The 18,963-nt window shown below is 39.6% G+C and overlaps 1 protein-coding gene across 3 annotated transcripts in view; it reads right to left on the reverse strand.

Annotated features, from left to right (window-relative positions):
* The window catches only part of USP22 (ubiquitin specific peptidase 22), a 110,965-nt gene that overhangs the window by 12,938 nt on the left and 79,064 nt on the right, over window positions 1-18,963 (reverse strand). For all 3 annotated transcript variants that reach the window (XM_055708077.1, XM_055708076.1, XM_055708078.1), the window contains 3 exons: window positions 14,434-14,603; window positions 7,484-7,631; window positions 151-256 (listed from right to left, as the gene is read on the reverse strand). In XM_055708077.1, coding sequence (XP_055564052.1) covers window positions 151-256; window positions 7,484-7,631; window positions 14,434-14,603 — 424 coding nt within the window. The remainder of the gene's footprint in view (window positions 1-150; window positions 257-7,483; window positions 7,632-14,433; window positions 14,604-18,963) is intronic.

Genomic DNA, 18,963 nt, shown 5'->3' on the forward strand with positions numbered 1-18,963 from the left:
ATTTAGCTGATACTGTTATTTCAACAGTTCTTGTCTCACTGGAATTTTGCTGGTATTTTACTGGTATTCAAAAAAGAAAAGATTCAGCACATCGTTGCACTGGAGGGTGTGCAGATACAAATCAAGAGTTCAGAACCAGAAAAAACTTACTGGCAGACTTGACAGGTAACATCAGACTGCAGTCCGCCTGTGAAGATTTGGTCTATGATGCAGTTACAGTGGTTGGGGTTGTTGGCCTTCTTCCCATTATCATCACCTGTAGGGATGCAAACACAGACTCAGAAGTCAAAAATCCTCTGAGGGCACAGTGGTTTCTCTCGGACTGTGTCTCCAGTAACTCTTTGTAACACAAACTTATAAACACACTGCAAGTTCACATAGACAATATAGAACCCTGAAAATGTTATGCATTGAAGAAGACCCAAGGACACAAGAAGAGAACTTCTAGAAAAATATAAAACATAATCAGAGGGTGACTAGAGGCAGTTAACTCCCATAGAGGTGAAGCTTTAAGCAGTTAGCCAAACCCCTACCTCCCTTTACAGAGGTTTGCTTTGTGCTATCTGGTATCAGTTCCTAAGAGGAAGGAGTTGCCAACGTGGTTCATAAAAATGAATATTTAAACTTCACTTAGCACCATGCAACATTTGTATCTAAACAAACCGTCAGCCCTTTACCACAGAAGCACTGGGTTCTGCTTCGGCAGAGCATTCAACAGCACATTATTTTCCCACATCAACAAAGGAGAAATGTCAACAAATGCAACTTTTTTAATTCTATCCCAGGCAACTTCTGAGAGTACAGTGAGGGCAGGAGGTTTGTGCAGACCCATTAATCTCCAGCCTGCTGTCCTTCCAACATAAACAGGTGTACCTTCTGTTTGCACCAGTGAGAAAATAAGAGATGTCCTTATCTGAAGCAGGAAGCGCCGTGTCTTCCTCCAGCTTCTTCAGAGACACGGCAATCCTCTCAATTCCCAAGTGAGACAATGAACACATTCCCATCTTTTAGGGATTATAAACTGTCACTGCAGGTCTCAGGAGCACAGCAATTAATTTTTATTGAGTGCTAAGATTAGGCTAATTCAGCTTTCTTAGACTAACCAGAGCATTAAATAACCAAAAATTCCTTGGCACAGCTCTTGCCTTTGAAGCCTACTCCTTCCATTCCTCGTAGGTGAACTAGGAGTGACACACTTTTTCTTTGATTTCCAAGACTTTTCTCCTTATTTTCCTTGGGTAGGACAGATGCAATTGGTTTTCCTTTGTACAGAGATGCACACACAAACAACTTCACAGCACCAGCTCATTATTTTATAAAGTACCTGTTAAGATACCTTCCAATCTCCTACAGCAGAAATGGCTAGGGCAGAGTTAAGTTTTGCCAGGTTTCCTAGCATCTGTAACTTCCTAGGAAGTATTTAATTTCTGAAACTGGAATACTAAGATGTTGACTCCTCAAATCCCAGCTATTCTTCAAAACCAATTAATTTCTGGTCAAGTAGATTAAAAAAAAACAACAAAAAAAAAACACCTGAAGAAACTAAAAGCACAGGGTGAAAACCTGCAACTTTTCTTGTGTCTAAGGTGCTCTACCTAGAGTCTTCTTGCAGCAGGAAGGAATAATTGTATTTTTTTTCCAATGAAGCTTTAGAAGTTTGTTGAAAAATATTATATAAACTGACAAAGGTTCCACCTGACACTGGAAAAGCGCACAGAGGCGACACCTACACTAAGCTGCAATGGGCCACTTCAGTTAATTAGATCCTAAATGCTGCAGAAAAGCTCTCATTCAGCTGCCTCTTCAGAAACTTTTGTTTGAATTGTCAAGAAAAGCATATTGGTTCCTTAAAATGGCTCTTGAACAAAATGCTTTAAAATTAGATTTCAAATGTGTGAGGTTCAAGTTGGGGGTTATCAGACCCAGTCTCAGGCATTCCTTGACGGGAATTTCAGCTAAATCTTGCTGAATTTATTATAAGGTCTTGATTATGCTAAGCTAATGAATGGAGCATACAGTATGGAGATGGTACAAGACATTCTTCACCTTTAGAGAAAGATCACTTATAAGCTCTAAAGACTACGTGCGGATTTTCAAAGACGAATTTAATGTTTTTTATCTTTTTTAAAAACACTCAGTTTTCAAGAAGCAACATGCAACTGCCACATCCCTGTAATCTCACCATTTGAAACATTATCTCCCTCTGTTTTGTTTCGAGGGGGCAGAAGCAGAGAAACAGCATCTAGAGGTTTTCCCTGGACCATGGGTACCATCCCTGCTGGACACCTTTAACAGGCAGCCATTTCTGCCGGCAGGAGAGAACCAATACTCCCTTTTCAATTATACAAGTCAATTAGGATCAGTGACGAGAGGGTCTCAAAAGAATATCCTGCAAGCTTGTTTCCAGCAAAAACAGAAGGGCATTACCCACTCAACATTATTTCCCATGACATTTGGTTGGAGAGGAGGAAAAAAAAAAAAAAAAAAGAAAAAAGATTACCACCTACTCACACTTGTCAATATGTAACAGATGCTGAGAGGAGGTATATTATGCAGCTGAGAACTAGAAGCTGCTAGATTGTTGTACTCAAGTTAAGGTTCCCTTCAACATTTCTGTCTTACAAAGTAGGTTTTAGTTTCATACATTTTTTGTTTATAAAGCTGGTCATAATTCCTACTAGGAAAATCAGCAGCTTCTTTGTAAGACATTGGACAGCACAAGACTAAACCCAAACCTGAAATACATCAATGTATACACCACTGTAATTACGAGAATGGCAGAAAATTGAGTTTAAAAGTTTGGATTCAAATTAAATGCAACTCTTCTTTTAAAAAACCCAGAAGTCACTACTGTGCCTGTGCAATAACTAAGCTTGTTAGAACTTTTGTTCAAATATATAGGTATTTAATATACTACTAAAGGTAAATCATACATAGCAACTGTAAGAACAGCTATAGATTAATTTTTTAACATTGCTTTTGGTTTTGAAATAAATATAAGTAAGTTTTGCCTTCCATTGTGTATTTTAAATTAGAAAAAACAGATTTTAAAAATGCCAGATTTTTAAAAGGGCATTTATCAAAACAAGACATTAATGTTAACTTTTCTGCTCTACTGTGTCCCCCAGTGTCCTGAGCATGTGGCTTGTTATTCTTTATGGCAGAGTAGTGTACACATAAATTTCTATGGATCATAGCAGATGACATGTTTCAAAAGCATATGCTTTAACGGTTCCTAAGAACATCATGCAGAATTCATAGAGCGGGGTAGTGTTTTACTCCCAAATCTCAGCACGGCATTCTTTCTCTGTCACGATACCTAGCACCAGGCTTCACGTTTGCTTTGTAGCAGTCCTCCTTAAAGATGAACACAAAGTGCTTCACGAAAACCAGATAAATGAGGAATAATCAGCTTTAAAGTACTACTGGTTTTTTTGATAGACAACTGAATAACATTGGCTGAATAAAGTTTGTGATAAAAAAATTGAAGTAATCCTGTATTTTTTTTATCTTGTTTTTTTGAACCTTTGTGTACAAATGCCCATCTCTGCCACACTCTGTTGCCTGACAGTTGTTGCTATTGCAATAAATAACACACCCTCCCCCCCATGGCCAGTGATTTCCCTGGTCTGAACACTAACTTTGGAACTGCGGTCTTGGTCCATACAAGAAAGTAACAATTCTGGTCTAAGTTTCTCCACGTTTGAATGTGTCGGAGACAAAGTTAGTAAACTACAAAGTGTTCGGATAATTGGAACCTGACTGTCAGGGCAGTTTGCAGAATTAGAACCCGGAATTTCTTTCAGAGCACTGATAATTAAGATGTATCCGACATGTCGACTAAAAGCTGACCCAATGCTTTACAGACTGAGCAGAAATACCCATTATTTACATTCCTCTAACAAATGAAGGGCCCTGAAACTCCTGAAGGATCCCACATGCAGAGTGGAGTATACTTGGTACTTGTTCTCCACAGAGTCTAAGAAAACATGCAAGAAGCAACAGATCAATGTCTGATCATTTTCAGCATCTTCTATAAACCAAACATAGTCGAGAGACTGAAAATCAAAGTTGTTGTGCATTTTAAAGATCAAAGGCAATACATGCCAAAGTCCAGGTTAAGTGGTCAGACTTCGGTACAAAGGTGGCCACTACCTGCACAGCAAGGCTGCTAACAGCGTTACTCTCATAAAGAAGCTACTATCCAATGTAGAGTAAGTTCTGAATCTCATTTGGAAGCTTTTGTGGTGAGAAGGACCACAAATACCAATGTAGGATGACATTGCAGAACTCCTGAGTGCTGCCATACCAGCAACAGAGAGTGGAACAGCACAAAATGCAGGTACAACCTCAAATGTCATTTATAGCAGCAACGTTGGAAAAAATTCAGATTCAAGAAAGCTCTTGCTTTTCCAGTTGGAGTATGCATCTAAGGAGAGACCTTGTGCACACTTTGGGTGACTGGTAGAGAAAGAGGTGTAAAGGATAGCATAGCTTTTTTTTTTTTCCCCTCCACCGGAATACTGCTTTCCAGTTAGACCATCTTTCTCCAGCTGTTGGAATGGAAACCAGTGATGCACAGGCATGACAAGACCTGATCCCTTTTATTCAGAAACATTTTGTATTCCTCCAGAGCACAGAGGAGCCCTGGTAAGTGTTCAGAACATGCCCTGCACAGATGCTACAGCACAGCACAACGCTGCCAACACAAGGAGAGCCATCACCCCCAAGACGGGATTTACATGGGTGATCACACAGGGATCCCGGGCTTCCAAAACTTTACAGTTGCCACTAAAACGAAATATATATTCAACCAGCATTAAAAAACCCCACCAAACAAACCAAAACGAACAACTACCTGTGCCAGCCAGCCTATACTATCATCTCAGAGCAGTTAATTTTATACTTTGTAGGATGCAGTTTTATAAAACTTATCTTTAAATGCACATCAAAATCATGTATTTTTCCTAATTTACACAGTGGCAGACATCAACAACAAGCATTCACAGCTCTCTCTGACTTGCATTAGGACACCTCTTAAGAAGTTGAATAAATGGAATGGAAAAGGAGTAAGTGATCAACGTCAGCCAAACAAGTATCACTGGATATTTATACAGTTCTTAGCATGAGGAACACTTTGATTTACTTTTGTGTCTGAAGCCTTTGTGATCACAAGTAATGTCCAAAAGCTGGGGCTTTGGGACAAAATTTTCCCCATGACTTTATTTTACTTCACTATGTGTTAATCTTAGAACTTGATTAATACTGACTGGAAACTTTAAAAGTTTTTTTGATTCGGTAAATTATTTAGTATTGGCAGGGGAGTCATTATTTATTGTAGCTTTAGGACTTAATTCTCACTATTAGTAGTAATATTTTTACATATGTATACTTCACATTTGTGTGTGTGCCTGTGTGCATATACAAGTGGGAAAATGTTCTCATTACGTAGCAAACTAGTTCATTCCAGAAGTGGTTTATCATGACCATACTTGAAATTCTGGTTTAGATTAACTTGTTTGGTTCCCACACAACTGCTCAACCACTTCTTTTAAACTACCTTGATGTGGTATAGATTATTTACCATCATTAAATAAAAGTCCTTCAATTTCTTCAGAAACAGAAATTTAAGAACCTGAGTACACAGATGTCAAGGATCTAGTGCTAATGCCCTCCCACTAGCAGCACTAACAGCTTAGTTACGCCCATGCAAGTAGGCTCTAACTTCAGGATATCCATCAAATAACTGAATTGTCCTTGTACTGAATGTAAATGGTACTTTTCCCACAATCCAAAAAAAACTCAGTGTTAAAAGGTGCAAAACTCCCTAATTCAATTCAAGCTGGCTAAAACCCTTATGAAACTCAGTAACAATTCAGAAGTCAAGTGTTTTTAACACATTTGTGACATCCAAGAAGTAGTAAAAGAATACGTCCGCATGCATACACTCTTTCCAACAAAGAATGTCTGACATATCATTTTTTCAGTTTTAGGACAGATCACAGTTTCATTTTCATTCGGGATGGAGAGGCCAAACAGAACCAAAAGTAAAGAAACTGCTGAGAAAGCTTGATTGTGCTGGTAATTTCAGGAGATACATCAGATAGATTCTTCATTTAACGCCAAATCACACTTTAAAAATGTCTTTTCAGATCCTTTATCAGTTTGGAAAGAGCACGGGGACCTTTATTGTTGCAAGTTTTTCCTTTACAATTCTGAGAACACTACTACTTCATGAACTAATCAGGAAGTATATAAGAATTACAAACATCATTTTATATCAAAGATGACGAAAAAGCTTCCAGATTTGTTGGATCAATGGCCAGAAACTTTAACAGAACCAAGAAGTATTTCTGTTTGCAGCTGACTGTATTTGGTGTTAGGTGAGAAGTCAGTATTTGGGTCAGCTGTTCCTTACAGTACTTCAACACTAGTTTAATTAGGCTTACTGAATTTCAGTTGGTGATTGTCAAACAACAGATACTAATAATTACAGAAGAAGTTCTATGTACTCCTGTCCTTAGAAGTACTCTTTTTGGAGAAGACTCTTTTGGAGGACACCTATGATGAATCTGAACAAGCCCATCTGCTGCCACGTAAGACTATCTCAAAGACAAAAGCAAGACTTCGAAATGTTTCAAAGAAGCAGTAGCAGCTTTCCCTTTGATAGCCCTCTAATAAGCCAAAACACTAACCTCTAAGTGCTGCTTCTAAGAGCAACAGAGGAAAGTTCAGTGCTTTAAAGCTTATTTTCAGTCACTAAGGATTTTTGTTTGTTTGTTTTGCTATTAACCCTACTGTTTTTCCCTTACAAGAATAATAAAAATTTCTGTGCTTAAGTAAGTGAATCAAGCTAGGTCAAATGTTGGCAGATTGGGAAATTTTCAGTTCAAATTTTGTTCAGCTAACTAACGTGAAATACGTAATTTCATATATTACCACCAAATCAGTTCAAGACTTAAGACACTTCATCTCTAAGCACATGCCACTGAATATTTTTACTGTATTGTACAATTATGTATTTTTATAGAGAGATTAACAAAACAAGATACCAAAAACAAATACTAATTTTTTTATTCACATTTCTGTAAGTAATTTGGCATCATAAATACAGTAGGATATTTTAGAACAGCCATAGCCTCCCCTATGTTATATTCATTGGTCCCAAGACACACTGAGTAAGAGTTCTAACTACCTCAAGTATAAATAGAATTAAAACAGCAATTTAAAAGAAAAGACAGTGACTCATAACCAATACAAGAAGAAGGTGATTCAAACCAAGGTACAGGCTTGTCTGCTTCTAACTCCAGGTAATTTTTGACAGTTGGAATTGTTTATTTATTTATAAATCTTTTCCTTTAAGTCTACCAAACATGTTAAAAGGAATTTGCTAAGACTGTTTATTGAAAGACACTACAGGGATTGTTCTACCTCCTTTTGATCCAATATTCCTTGTTGGCTGAAGACTCGGTACAAGCCTTACCTTTGCAGTGTCTGTGTAGCACATCTAATGCAGCAATGAGGAACTCGTGTGCATCTTGTTGCTCGTACCCTGCTAAATGCCGTGCATGAGTCCATACCAGGTGCAATAACCTATATGGAATGTGAGGAGATCGGTGCCCAGAGTAAAACTGCTCAAAGCAAAGAGAAGGACATGACTGTTAACAAGTTACACAGCCTCAGTGCATTTAATTATTAAAAACTTAAATGAGTGCAATTAGTCAAATAAATTAAAACCATTTAATTCTGATGGCCTAATAATAAAACACAGAGACATAATTTTATCACAGGCTACTGAAGAAGTGGTCTCAGAACTGAGCACCTCAGTTTTCTCCCTTGAAATTCCATCATTTTGTGATGGATTAGCCAAAGAAAGGCAGGGGAAGGAGGCTGAGGAAGGTGGACACAAACAACACTCAAAAATGCCTTGCTGATACCACTGGGTTTTATTGAAATAGCCAGGGGTGGGGGGAAGTAGGGAAGAATCCTACATTTGCAAGAAATCAGCAATTTTTCATAATTGTTCACAAATTATACGCCCCCCAAAACCAGGACAAAGACTGAAGATGAGAATACTAGAGGCCAGCTGTTGGCCAGCCACTGAGCCAAGCCATGGTAACGCGCCGCATCCAACGGCTGCACGCACTCCTACCTTAAGGAAAAATTTACAAGCAGGATAGCAGCCTCATGCCAGTATCGGCCTTACACAGTATAGCTATTACAGCACAAGGCTTTAGAAACAACTTTATCCAGCACAGCTGCTTGCAGAACTGAAGGTACCACTCCATCCGCCTATCCCCAATGCCAGCTGCCCATCAGTGCTCCTGCAGGGTGTCGCTGCCCAGAGATCTGGTCCTGGACCAGCTCCTGCAGCTGCTTCTTAATCTGCTTCAGTCAAAATCTGATGAGCTGGCTACAGGAGCGACTGCAATTGCCCCCCCCAGGTGATTTTGCCAGAAGCGTATCAGAGAGCGCACAGACAAATTAGTCAGCAAAACCATGATGTGAAACACCACTGCTGAGCAGTGACACACAGCTGGGGAGGTAAATCCGCACAGAAGAGGACAGAACTGCCTACAGAAATCCATGCTCTTTTTTTTTTTTTTTTAATAAATATAAACCAGCCAGGTCCCACTTTAAAAAAAACAAACAACCCCATCCTCCCCAAAAAAACCTATTACTAAGGGTCTGTGTTTTCCCAGGTTAAGGTGCAGCTCCTTCCTTCACTCTCTCCATTTCTATCCAGGTGCTGCTGCTACAGCTCTCATACTTTCATCTTCCTGGGTTCCCACTGCTGCTGCTGCCGATTCCAGCATCCGGGGTCAGATCCTAAAGCTGAGTCCCTTCCCGAGCAGGCTGACCTCTCTACCTGCTCGGCCCCTGCACTGTGATACCAGCTCCAAAAGCAAAGCAGAGATCCCAAAAGAGTTTACTCCCTCGGCCTTCAGGTTGTATTTAACATTTTTAAGAAGGGAAAATTTTCAAGTCATCCTGCCTTCCCTACCTAACCTTTGGAAAAGGTATTTACCAGTAAAGTGTGCCTGCAACACCACAATTTCATATTGTGTGTTCATAAGGCAAACTTTTATTTTCCCAAACAGAAGACAGTAAGCAGGAAAGACACAGAACAAAAATAAGAGTTAAAACCCCAGCAGTAAATAATTTATCACTCTCATTGGAAAAGCGAGGCTTCCTTCCCCAGCCCTAAGCCTCTCCCTGCCCAGTCTCTGAGCATTTTATACCAGTGCAAGTATAGGCATCGGGGCTACAAACCTACCCAGATAAAACACACTGTATTTTCAGGGACACATAAGGAAAAGGCAGTACAATCGTCTCATCTAGTCCTCATATATGTAGGGTTTTCTAAATGGCTTTAGTATTATTTCCTGGCAAAGAAATTTCTTTATTGCAAGCTCTGTTTTTTCCAAACAGGAAGATACACCTCTGCAGCCAAATAACACAAAATGCTTCTATAAATAAATAATAATAATAAAAAAAATCAATAGTTAACTCCGATGCCAGCAAGAATGACACCAAGGGACTGGAGCAGTAGTATGGTAATTGAAATCTGCTGACGCAGCTGCTGCTCAACATAATTCAGGGAACTGCAGCAATAAAACTTCTCTGTTCTGTCACTCCTTACAATTAGTCCCAGAGCTCTCCGGTCATTTTAACCAACAGCACTCTCCGTAATTACTCCATTGCAGACACTAGACCTGCCAGCAGATTTTACATTCTCTAGTGCTTCGTTAGTATTAGAAGAATCTAACAAGAAGCTTTATCAAATTATTAGCCATTAGCACACGGAAACTAGAAACACACCTAGTAAGAATGCTGTTGAATACATGTGGGGGTGGGGGGAAGCTTCACTGTTCTAATAAAAATGAAACAAAAGGATCTAAGCACATTCAATGGTAATATTTTAACTAGAATGTATAAAACTTCCACCCCATCTCTCGTTTCCTTGTTGCTGGGAAGAGCAGCCTACTGGAGCTGTTCCAACCCACAGGAAGGAAAAAAAGTCCATGTAAAGTCTTGCTCAATCACTCTTACACAAACCTTCTCATTAAAGTGTGCAAATATAAATAACGATGTATTTACATGTTACCTTTAAAAGGCTTCAATAGCACAGTTCTTACCAATATAATTTAAAACAATTTTTCTTTAAATTTGTTTTCAATTCAGCAGTATCAGTTGTTTATATCAAAGAGAACTAGTTCGAGCAATTTGAAAATGCTTGGTAATACACTGTTAGATCGCTGTTCCAGAATAAAAAGAAGAAAAAACCCCCAAACCACCAAGCCAGGATTCAAAGCCTCCATTCTTACACACAACCCAAGTAACAGTATTTTCTTTTTTTGGACTTAAAACACTTGTTCTCTGATTTAGAGGACTCTAAGCTTTGTATTTTGCATGATTGTTACCAACAATATACAGATACCAGTCAGGTTTAAAAAATAAAACAAAACAAAAAATCCACCACCACACACATCTGTTCTTTCTCCTTTTGCCAATAACTCATGCACAGAAGTTTCCTAATTACATGACCAAACAGATACATATATACGATAGATCAAATGTATCAACTGAACAGTCTCTGAGCTTTGTAATCAAGAATTTATAGGCATAAATCCTGTACAATTTGAGAAGCTAAAACCTCCTCTTGGAAACTGGTTCTTAATTAAGACTTTCAGCGTTCTGAAAATTTACAATGGATAAATGGAGTGGCCAAGATGCGTGCCTTTCAGAATAAACACACACCTGGCTGCAGGTTTCCCAAAGAGCAATGGTTCAAGGAGTCAGAAAAACCATTCTGCTCGCACACGCCCTGTGCGTTCTATACTTATCTCAGAGAAAAGATTTTACTAGGTCAGCACAAACCCTGCACTTCCCGTGACAAAACGCAAAGCCTCTGCCTCTGTAAAAAGCCGTAACTACTTTTTCTCCCTTCTACCTTTGCTGTAACTTATTTTATACATAAGCCATTTCAACAGCGTACCATCTTAAGACATCAAAGCCATAAATCATCTCGTTCTTTTTCCTTTTTGTCCTCACTTCTCACCTCTCCACGTAGTTGTGCTGTGCACTTTGATAGGCTCATGAGGATGAGTAATGATGGGAATAAAGAAGGCTTTGTTCTTTACATCTCTGGTAGATGTGCTGCATTCTGCTATATTCCCAGGTATTCTCACTATTCAGAGTACACAGAGATACAGATCTGTTAATCCTACCATCCCGAATGGCCGTTCTGTAAAGGATTTAGATAAACCTTAGGGTGTGGACCATCCCAAAATTAATTTTCATTGGTGAAGCAAAACTAAAACACAAATGCCAGTAGGTAAAAAGTAGTGCACAAACCCTTTCTGCCAAAAGGCTCAATGAATGGATTATGTGTGCTCTATCTTCCCTCCATCCAGTTTCACCACTATCTGTTATTCCCAAATCCTTTCCATTCCTTTTCTTATGCAGTGTAATTCATGTCATGATTCTATTGAGAAATAGGTTTCAAGTAGCACAAATGAGAATGTTAATTGATGCAGTCAAATATTTTTAAAACAAACAGAGGTCAATGCTTGGCATATTTGCAGGAAAAGCTACCAAGGAAAAAGACCCTCGATTCTGAGAACCATCCGATACTCATTAGCCACCAGTAACCTACTTCAAGGTGGAAGAACTTTGTAGCTTCCTATTTTCACAGAAAAATCACACAAACTATGTAACTAAAAGATCTTAAACAAAAGAAGGAACAAGACAAATAGCAAAAACTTGCCTATTTAAGTATAGGAAGTTTTATTTAACATTCCAAACAATGTCTCTTGCTCCTGGAGAGTTCTTACTGGCATGCATTCACCAGATCCCCTGGCATTCCATCTGCCTAAGATCACACCTTCAGAAAAGAGGGGCGGAGCGGAGATGAAGTTAACCCTTGCCCTGATCGTTTGTCACTGGGTAAAATGCCTTGGGATAACTACATCAGTTAATCCCGGTGGGAAAGCTACCTAAAAACAAGACAGAACCTGAACCAAAGTTTCCACAGTAATTCAATTACAAAGGAATTCTTAACCAGAGCACTGACATCTCCACTGGTTAGCCTTCCTTCGCTCAGAGCACATCTCTGCAAAGACAGCACAGGATCTTCATCATAATCACTGCATATAGCAGGGACATGAAACTATAACCAGTCTGCTCCAAAAATGCAACATTTTGGTTTTAATTCTGACTGCAGAGAAATTAAAACTCACTGGGAAACAGAATTTTACAACGAGTGCTGACAGAGCTATAAACATAACATGGTATTTACTGCTTGCAAGTTAAAATAGACCGAGCTGGTTACAGACACTACAGTTTGGCTTGCGGAGGGCTAAGCTCTAGTTTTACTTCAAGGTGGTTGAGTCACTTTTTGCTGTCCTCCCACAGCACACAGCTGCAGTATTTCAATGTGAAATAAGGACAGAGACCCCTGCACTGCTATCTTCACAGTCTGGTGTCACAGATATGGCTCTTCCCTCATTCACATACCCCCGTGTCACAGAACGTTAATTATTAGAACTAATGCAAGCGTAGGCGTGAGTTTTCACTGGGGAAAATGAAGGCTGAGATTCCCAAAGTTGTGTGTGAAATTAAATTTTGTTACGACCGTAACGCAAATACTGCATTTAAGCCCTGTTTTGGGTAACAGCCTATTCTTTGCTACGTGCTTGTACATAGTCTAGCAAAAGACATCCTAGGCCATCAACAGGGCTCCACATGCAAAAATGGAAATAAAAATCATTACCCAGACAGTCCTGATCTTTCCTCCAACCCCTCAATCTGTAACGTAACACTCATTTCCCCTTTCCCAAGGGATTTTAAAAAAAATGTACGTGCATAAACAGAATGCGGTGATATTCACTGAAATGAGACTTTATACCACAATTTGATGAGAGGATATCAAGATTAAAATAGTACCTTTTTAAAAAATAAGTAAATAGGTTTCTATATTAACAGCATACAGAAACTGTATATTTCTATACCATGACTGAACTTTTTTATCTAGGCAGAGTGATTTTTCCCCGTTTAGCTGCATGCCTGGTTTCAATAAACCTCCAGCTTCCACCTATTGGTATGCTTGTCTCTTGTTTTTACCTCCTTTCCTGACAGACTCAGGGATAACTGAAAAATAAATCAAAAAATAGGAAGTATAACATAAAACTAACGACTGATAAGCAGCATGAAAGGTAGCAAATTAATGAGTGCCAAATATAAGCAGAAAACAACTTTGTCCTGGAATGTCTGAGGGGGACTTTACCTTCCGTATATGCTTAACTCACCTGCAATGAGCAAAAAGAATCACCTCTGGTGAAAAAGGCACAGAAGTAAAATCAAATTGAAAATCACAAGATAAAGCTATTTTCAGGCTTTCTCAGTTTGAACAAACTTCCCTGACAGCATACACACAAAAGACATGCTCTGCATACAAACATCTCCAGCTATCTTAAATACCTTAAACGCTCTGTGACAGCATGCACTATAGCTTGCCTTTTTTTTTTTTTCTCCTGGGTTTTTTTTCCGGTTGTTGGGGGTGGGGTGGTTTGTTTTTTTTACTTACCAATAAAGCAGATCCACCACTGAGGGAAACGCACAGAACTGGATTGATTTGTTTTTAAAGACTCAGCTTAAAACTAGAAGCCCAAGTCTAGCCACAGTCCTTACATTACTGATACAGAACTAAGGCAGTTAATAAAGCTCTTTGACTATTTATTAAGGAAAAGCCTGTGCCTGTCTCCTGCAGCACAGGCTAGACCTACAGAGAAAGGCACACTGCAAAGCCAGACACCTGATCCAGAACGGGAAAGAAGAGTTGCTCAATACACAGAAGGTACAAACTGTACCAACGCATTCACTTTTCTACACCCTCCTGGCCATTAACGGGTTTCACGTAAGAGTTGATAGCAAAGATGTTTCTCCCTGTTAGAAACCACTGAATCAAGATCTTTAAAATATTTATACAGACCTACATAATCCAGCGCCTTAAACCACAACGCTATATACTACTGCTTTAGTCTCATACCCATTATCACCCAAAGAGCCTGTGACATATTTTCCAGCTACAACTTGCACCTTTAATTAAAGCGCACATTCAGCTTTAAGACTATAGACTCGCAGATCAGTCTCAGAAGAGCAGGCAGCACTGTAATTATTTCCAATACCAGCTTTGCCTAAACAAGAGTGACTTAAGAATAGGAATTAAGAGGTCAATAGCTTCTTTTTCAGTAATTGGGTATTTTTGACAGTAAGGTCTCATTCAACCTTTATTGCTCTGTTTTGCCACACCTTGAGGGAAAACATAATTTACATTCCCTTTATATTTGCAAATAGAACACAAGCCCGTTTGGGCTAAGAACCAGCCAGCATCTGTAGAAAGGCGATGCTACTGCTGCAAACAGCACTCACCTCCTGAAAAAGCGTAGACATTTCACAGACCAGACAAGAGCTGGGGCTTTGCATTTCACATTTGTGCCTGTCGGAGAGGAAGAAATCTCGCAGCAGTGGAGTGTGGGTAAGTGCCTGGACAATACAGTTCATAAAACATGTGTTCCCAAGATTGATTAGCCCTCGTAGACCTATAAAGACAGAAGGGGGAGGGGATGCATAAGCATTATCAAGTTAACAAAATGGTGTATTTGCATTTTCATGTAGTTTTCACAATATTGTCACAGATATACTATATATGCATAGCTCCAAGTACAGTCTTATATTGTTTTAGGTAGGCTATTGGTTTTGATGTACTCAAGTCACAAGTTGCCACCAACAAGCTTTCTGACCTACGCTAGGATTTGTTTTTTAAATGCTCAGAAAAAAAGGGTACACTGAAGTACAGCAACACCAACAGCGTTATTTTACAGTGGCTGTTTTGCCATACATCACCAAAACATGCCCCCTCCCCAAGCTGATACCAAAGTGCAATGACAACAACTGTTAAGTCGCTACAGTAAGAAACCAATATGTTAAAATAAATCAATAAGTAAGTTTTCAGATAGTTTAAAAGGCTTTCCCTCATGCAGGTCACAAAGCCAGAATAAAGTTTTTGCACTGTTACAATGCAACAATCATCTTCCTAAGACAGGCAGCAAAGGAAACAGCCTTGATGAAACAGTCAGGCTGTGACATCCAATGCAGACTTAGCTTTTTTTTTTTTTTGTACAAAACCCAAGAGCCGAACAAAACAGCCTGAAAAGAGAAACTCTGAACAATACTGGTTCCACACTTGTTTTAGCTAAGTTAAACATTAATCTACAGTATACATCAAAAAATTCAACTTGGCATAAGAGGATTCATCACACCTTAAGTCAAACGTTCAGTAATGCCCAGAGACGATTTCTTGTGCTTGGAAACCAAGATGCTTAAAGGAAAGCTCTTTTGTTGCACAACAGAAGAGAGGTTAGGAGTGGGGGAAAGCTTTTCAGTCATTTGCAAAGTCTAAGTGAGAAGAAAAACATGCTCAAATCCTTGAGTATTCTTCCAAAATGTTAACATAATACCACCACACAGGAGTGCTAAATGAGACGAGCATCAGGTGGACAAGAATGCTTATTTTTAATCAAAAACTTACTTCGAAACAAAATAAAATGCACCGATAGATACACTTCTGGTATTAATTTAAAATTAACATAGTCCTCTTCTGCAATATAAATAGGATTACTACACAAACAGTGAATGAAAAAACAGGATTACTTGACAGAGAATGAAGAATTTCCTTGCTATTCCGGGGGGGGGGGGGGGGGCAGGCAGGGGGAGTATCAGCTGGCAACGCTGTGGTAATTAAAAGTGGTGCAGTTCCCTTGCAGTACACCAGATAGTGCTCAAAGGGCTCTTTAGCATCTTATAGCAGGAGGTGTGGTCCAGTTGCTATGTTACCAGAGAGAAATGGCACTCCATCAGCTTGAACTGCATACTGAGCTGTAGGCGATGGACACAGAGCCCTCTCAATTTAATTTCCCCCCCACCCCCCCGTATCTAATATGCAACACTGTCCTCCTTTTGACAGCTTCCCATTGCTTCCGTTTACTCAAAGTGCAGGACAAAGTTTCTCATTCTATTACAGTAACTTCTATTGGGCAGAACGCTTATTGCAATTATTTGTTTTATTTTCATGCTGGGAGGCAACAAGTGTATGCACAACATTAGCAAAGTGTTAATTAAATAGTTAATTTGTTGTAGCAGCTTGAAATACGGTGTGATGCTTCGACTTTGTACACAATCCTGTTTCAATCCCCAGCCTACACATCTCTGCAAACAACATCACAACAGAACGGTGTTTATGCTGTGCAATGGAGAAATGTTTGGTTGGTGCCTCTTACCTACCTCTCCCCTGTATTTTCTGTTTTAAAATTACCGGTTTTATTTAAATCCCAGCCTGTAAGGCTCCCTGGACATGCCTGAGATGCAGCAGGGTATTCTGAGAAGCTGAAGACTCTCTCCCTATTTCTCCCTGGAAAACTCTGTCCCTCTTGTTAGCGCTGGAATTGCAAGTCAGCCTGCACACTGCAGAGGACTAGTGGAAAACCAACAATCCATCTAGAGACTCACCCTAGCACTTATTGGAACCTAATTGAGCAATCACAAGTAAAAGCAAACACATAAAGGCAGCTTTTTGGAATCATTTATTAAGCATCATTTATTACATGCCTGTGGCTGGACCTTCTTTCCCTGTGACCACAAGAATCAAATCTTCCTCAAAGTTGCCACCAGAAGACTAGTTACAGGCGTCAGAAGGCTCCCTTGGTTTACTCTGCTTGCTTGGTCTTTTGGTGTCAGTTTTTCATGGGTCTAAACGGAGTGCTTCATAGACTATGACTTCACTTGAATGAAGAGAGACAAAGTAACCTGCAAAACAGACAAGGCTGAAATGTGAATACTCCAAACTCTAATAAAAATCAGGAACTGGTGAATGTAGCAAAACATGAGCACTTACTTGGCTGAAAAGGGAAAAACATAAAGGAGCATACATCAGTCTTATCCTTGAGGGAGCAATGACTGCAGCTGCTATACTGTCTCTTAAACTGACATTTGAAATGAAACAGGTATGATGTGCTGCACTACAGCTAAGATACCGCATAACTAATTGCAGCATATTGGAAAACATCAAAGTTTCATGTACATAAAACTAAAGAGCTGACAGAACTCAGAACAACGTATCCTCTTGTGCTTGACTTTTATGGGAAAAAATGAGTTTGTTGGAAAGAAAAACAGCTAAAAAATTAAAGCCTGTACAGCATTCTGGTCAATAAAATATTAAGAATGTTAAAGACCCGTCTGCCACACCTACTCCCTCCCCATGAATAAAGCCTGGCAATATTTAATGGGAATAGTCAAGCATTGCAACATGTGGGTCATAAATTAACAGAAAAATGATGTGCCAAAGCCTCAAATGCAGCAGTCCACTTTGGCTAGCATCTTTGTCTCCACTAGCATCTCATCAGTGGACTGCATCTGTACAGAGGAGTGGGCTAACTGTCTAAGGACTGCCAGCAGCATCCAACCTCCAGGAATAAAGCTGTGGTACTCTGCAAACTTCTGCTGTGCTTTATAGTGTTATCTTTATTTCTGTTTCTTATTAGCTGTTTCTGAAATAAGCAAGAGCAACCAATGACATACTTGACATCTTCTATACACAGATGTGTGCTCGTGGCAAGCGTAGTTAGCAGAAAAGCACTTTTTACTTCTGAACCTTGCTGATGTAAATGTAAATATTGGAACGAATTATTTCTGTCAAGGCAAAGTTGTCACCTATGATATAATCATAAAAACCAAAATACCCTTTTATCATCATACACGGTGTATGACCCCTGCTCCCTTTCTGTCACGTGCTGGACAGGCAGGGCGTAAGCAAAGCAGCAAAAAAAACCCAAAACCCAAAACAAAAAACTACTTCTGCAATGCCTTGAGCACAGGTAAACCCATCTGAGAAATCCTTTTTACATTTTGTCTCAGAACTAGGTTCTAAGCAGCTGGCTTACCTTTGTCAGCTTCAGTTCTTCAATCTTCTTCCAGTAACGGGTTTTGCTTTTTCATACATTCAAACAGATCTGCAACACTGGGCAACAACACTTGTTGTGATGAAGGGAGATCTAGAACACTGGTTCTGCAAGTCCACCCACGCAGGTGAGATGAAAAAGCCAAAACAAGATAAGGAAATTCCACTTCTCTGTGAAATGCAACTGTACAGCTATTAAAGGTGGGAAGCAGGGAAATGAGAGGACCACACATGAATACAAAATACAGAAAAACCAATCAGGTGCCTATCTTGCTCTCCTGGAAGAGGTTCTGTTTGTCTCTAAACCTCGGCTTCATGCTGGGGTATGAAAGACAGCAGGCAAACCAGTCTGAACAAATATTACCACACAGAAACCCGTGATTTATTTGAATGAAGGTTCTGGAAGCAATAACATAGGTCACTATATAACACAGTTTTGAGACAATCAGGAATCATTCAGATGCACTAAAACATAGCCAGCTTGAGATCCCTTTTACACTGAACACAGGCTAGCAACACCTTAGAGCAGTTTTTTGTCCCCTACCCCCAGCCCTCCCAGTTCCCCGGCTGGTGTTGACATTTCCCTGAAGCACCATCAGACAGTATCAGAAGTCAGTGCAAGGTGAGGAGCTGCTTGCTTGAACTATTTAAAGAGAGCTCAGCATAACCCTTGGAAATAAACAGTGTAGCATGGCAATGAAGATTTCTAGAACAATTCTGGAGTTTCATCCTACGTTCATACAACAGGAACTGCAACACCATTTAAGAGCAGCTTTCTGAAAACGGATTTCAGGGGAGAGCTGCCCTACTTAGCACCTGAAACAAAAAACAGATTCTCTCTCAGGTTTCAGGTGCAGGCCATACCACACAACACTGGCCCCACCTGCATGCCAGAAGCAGCACTGCTTTGCTAATGGGGTTAGTGACAGCAATTATTCTAAAAAGAT

The sequence above is a fragment of the Falco cherrug genome, chromosome 4, assembly GCF_023634085.1.
Source record: "Falco cherrug isolate bFalChe1 chromosome 4, bFalChe1.pri, whole genome shotgun sequence".
Lineage (NCBI taxonomy): Eukaryota > Metazoa > Chordata > Aves > Falconiformes > Falconidae > Falco > Falco cherrug.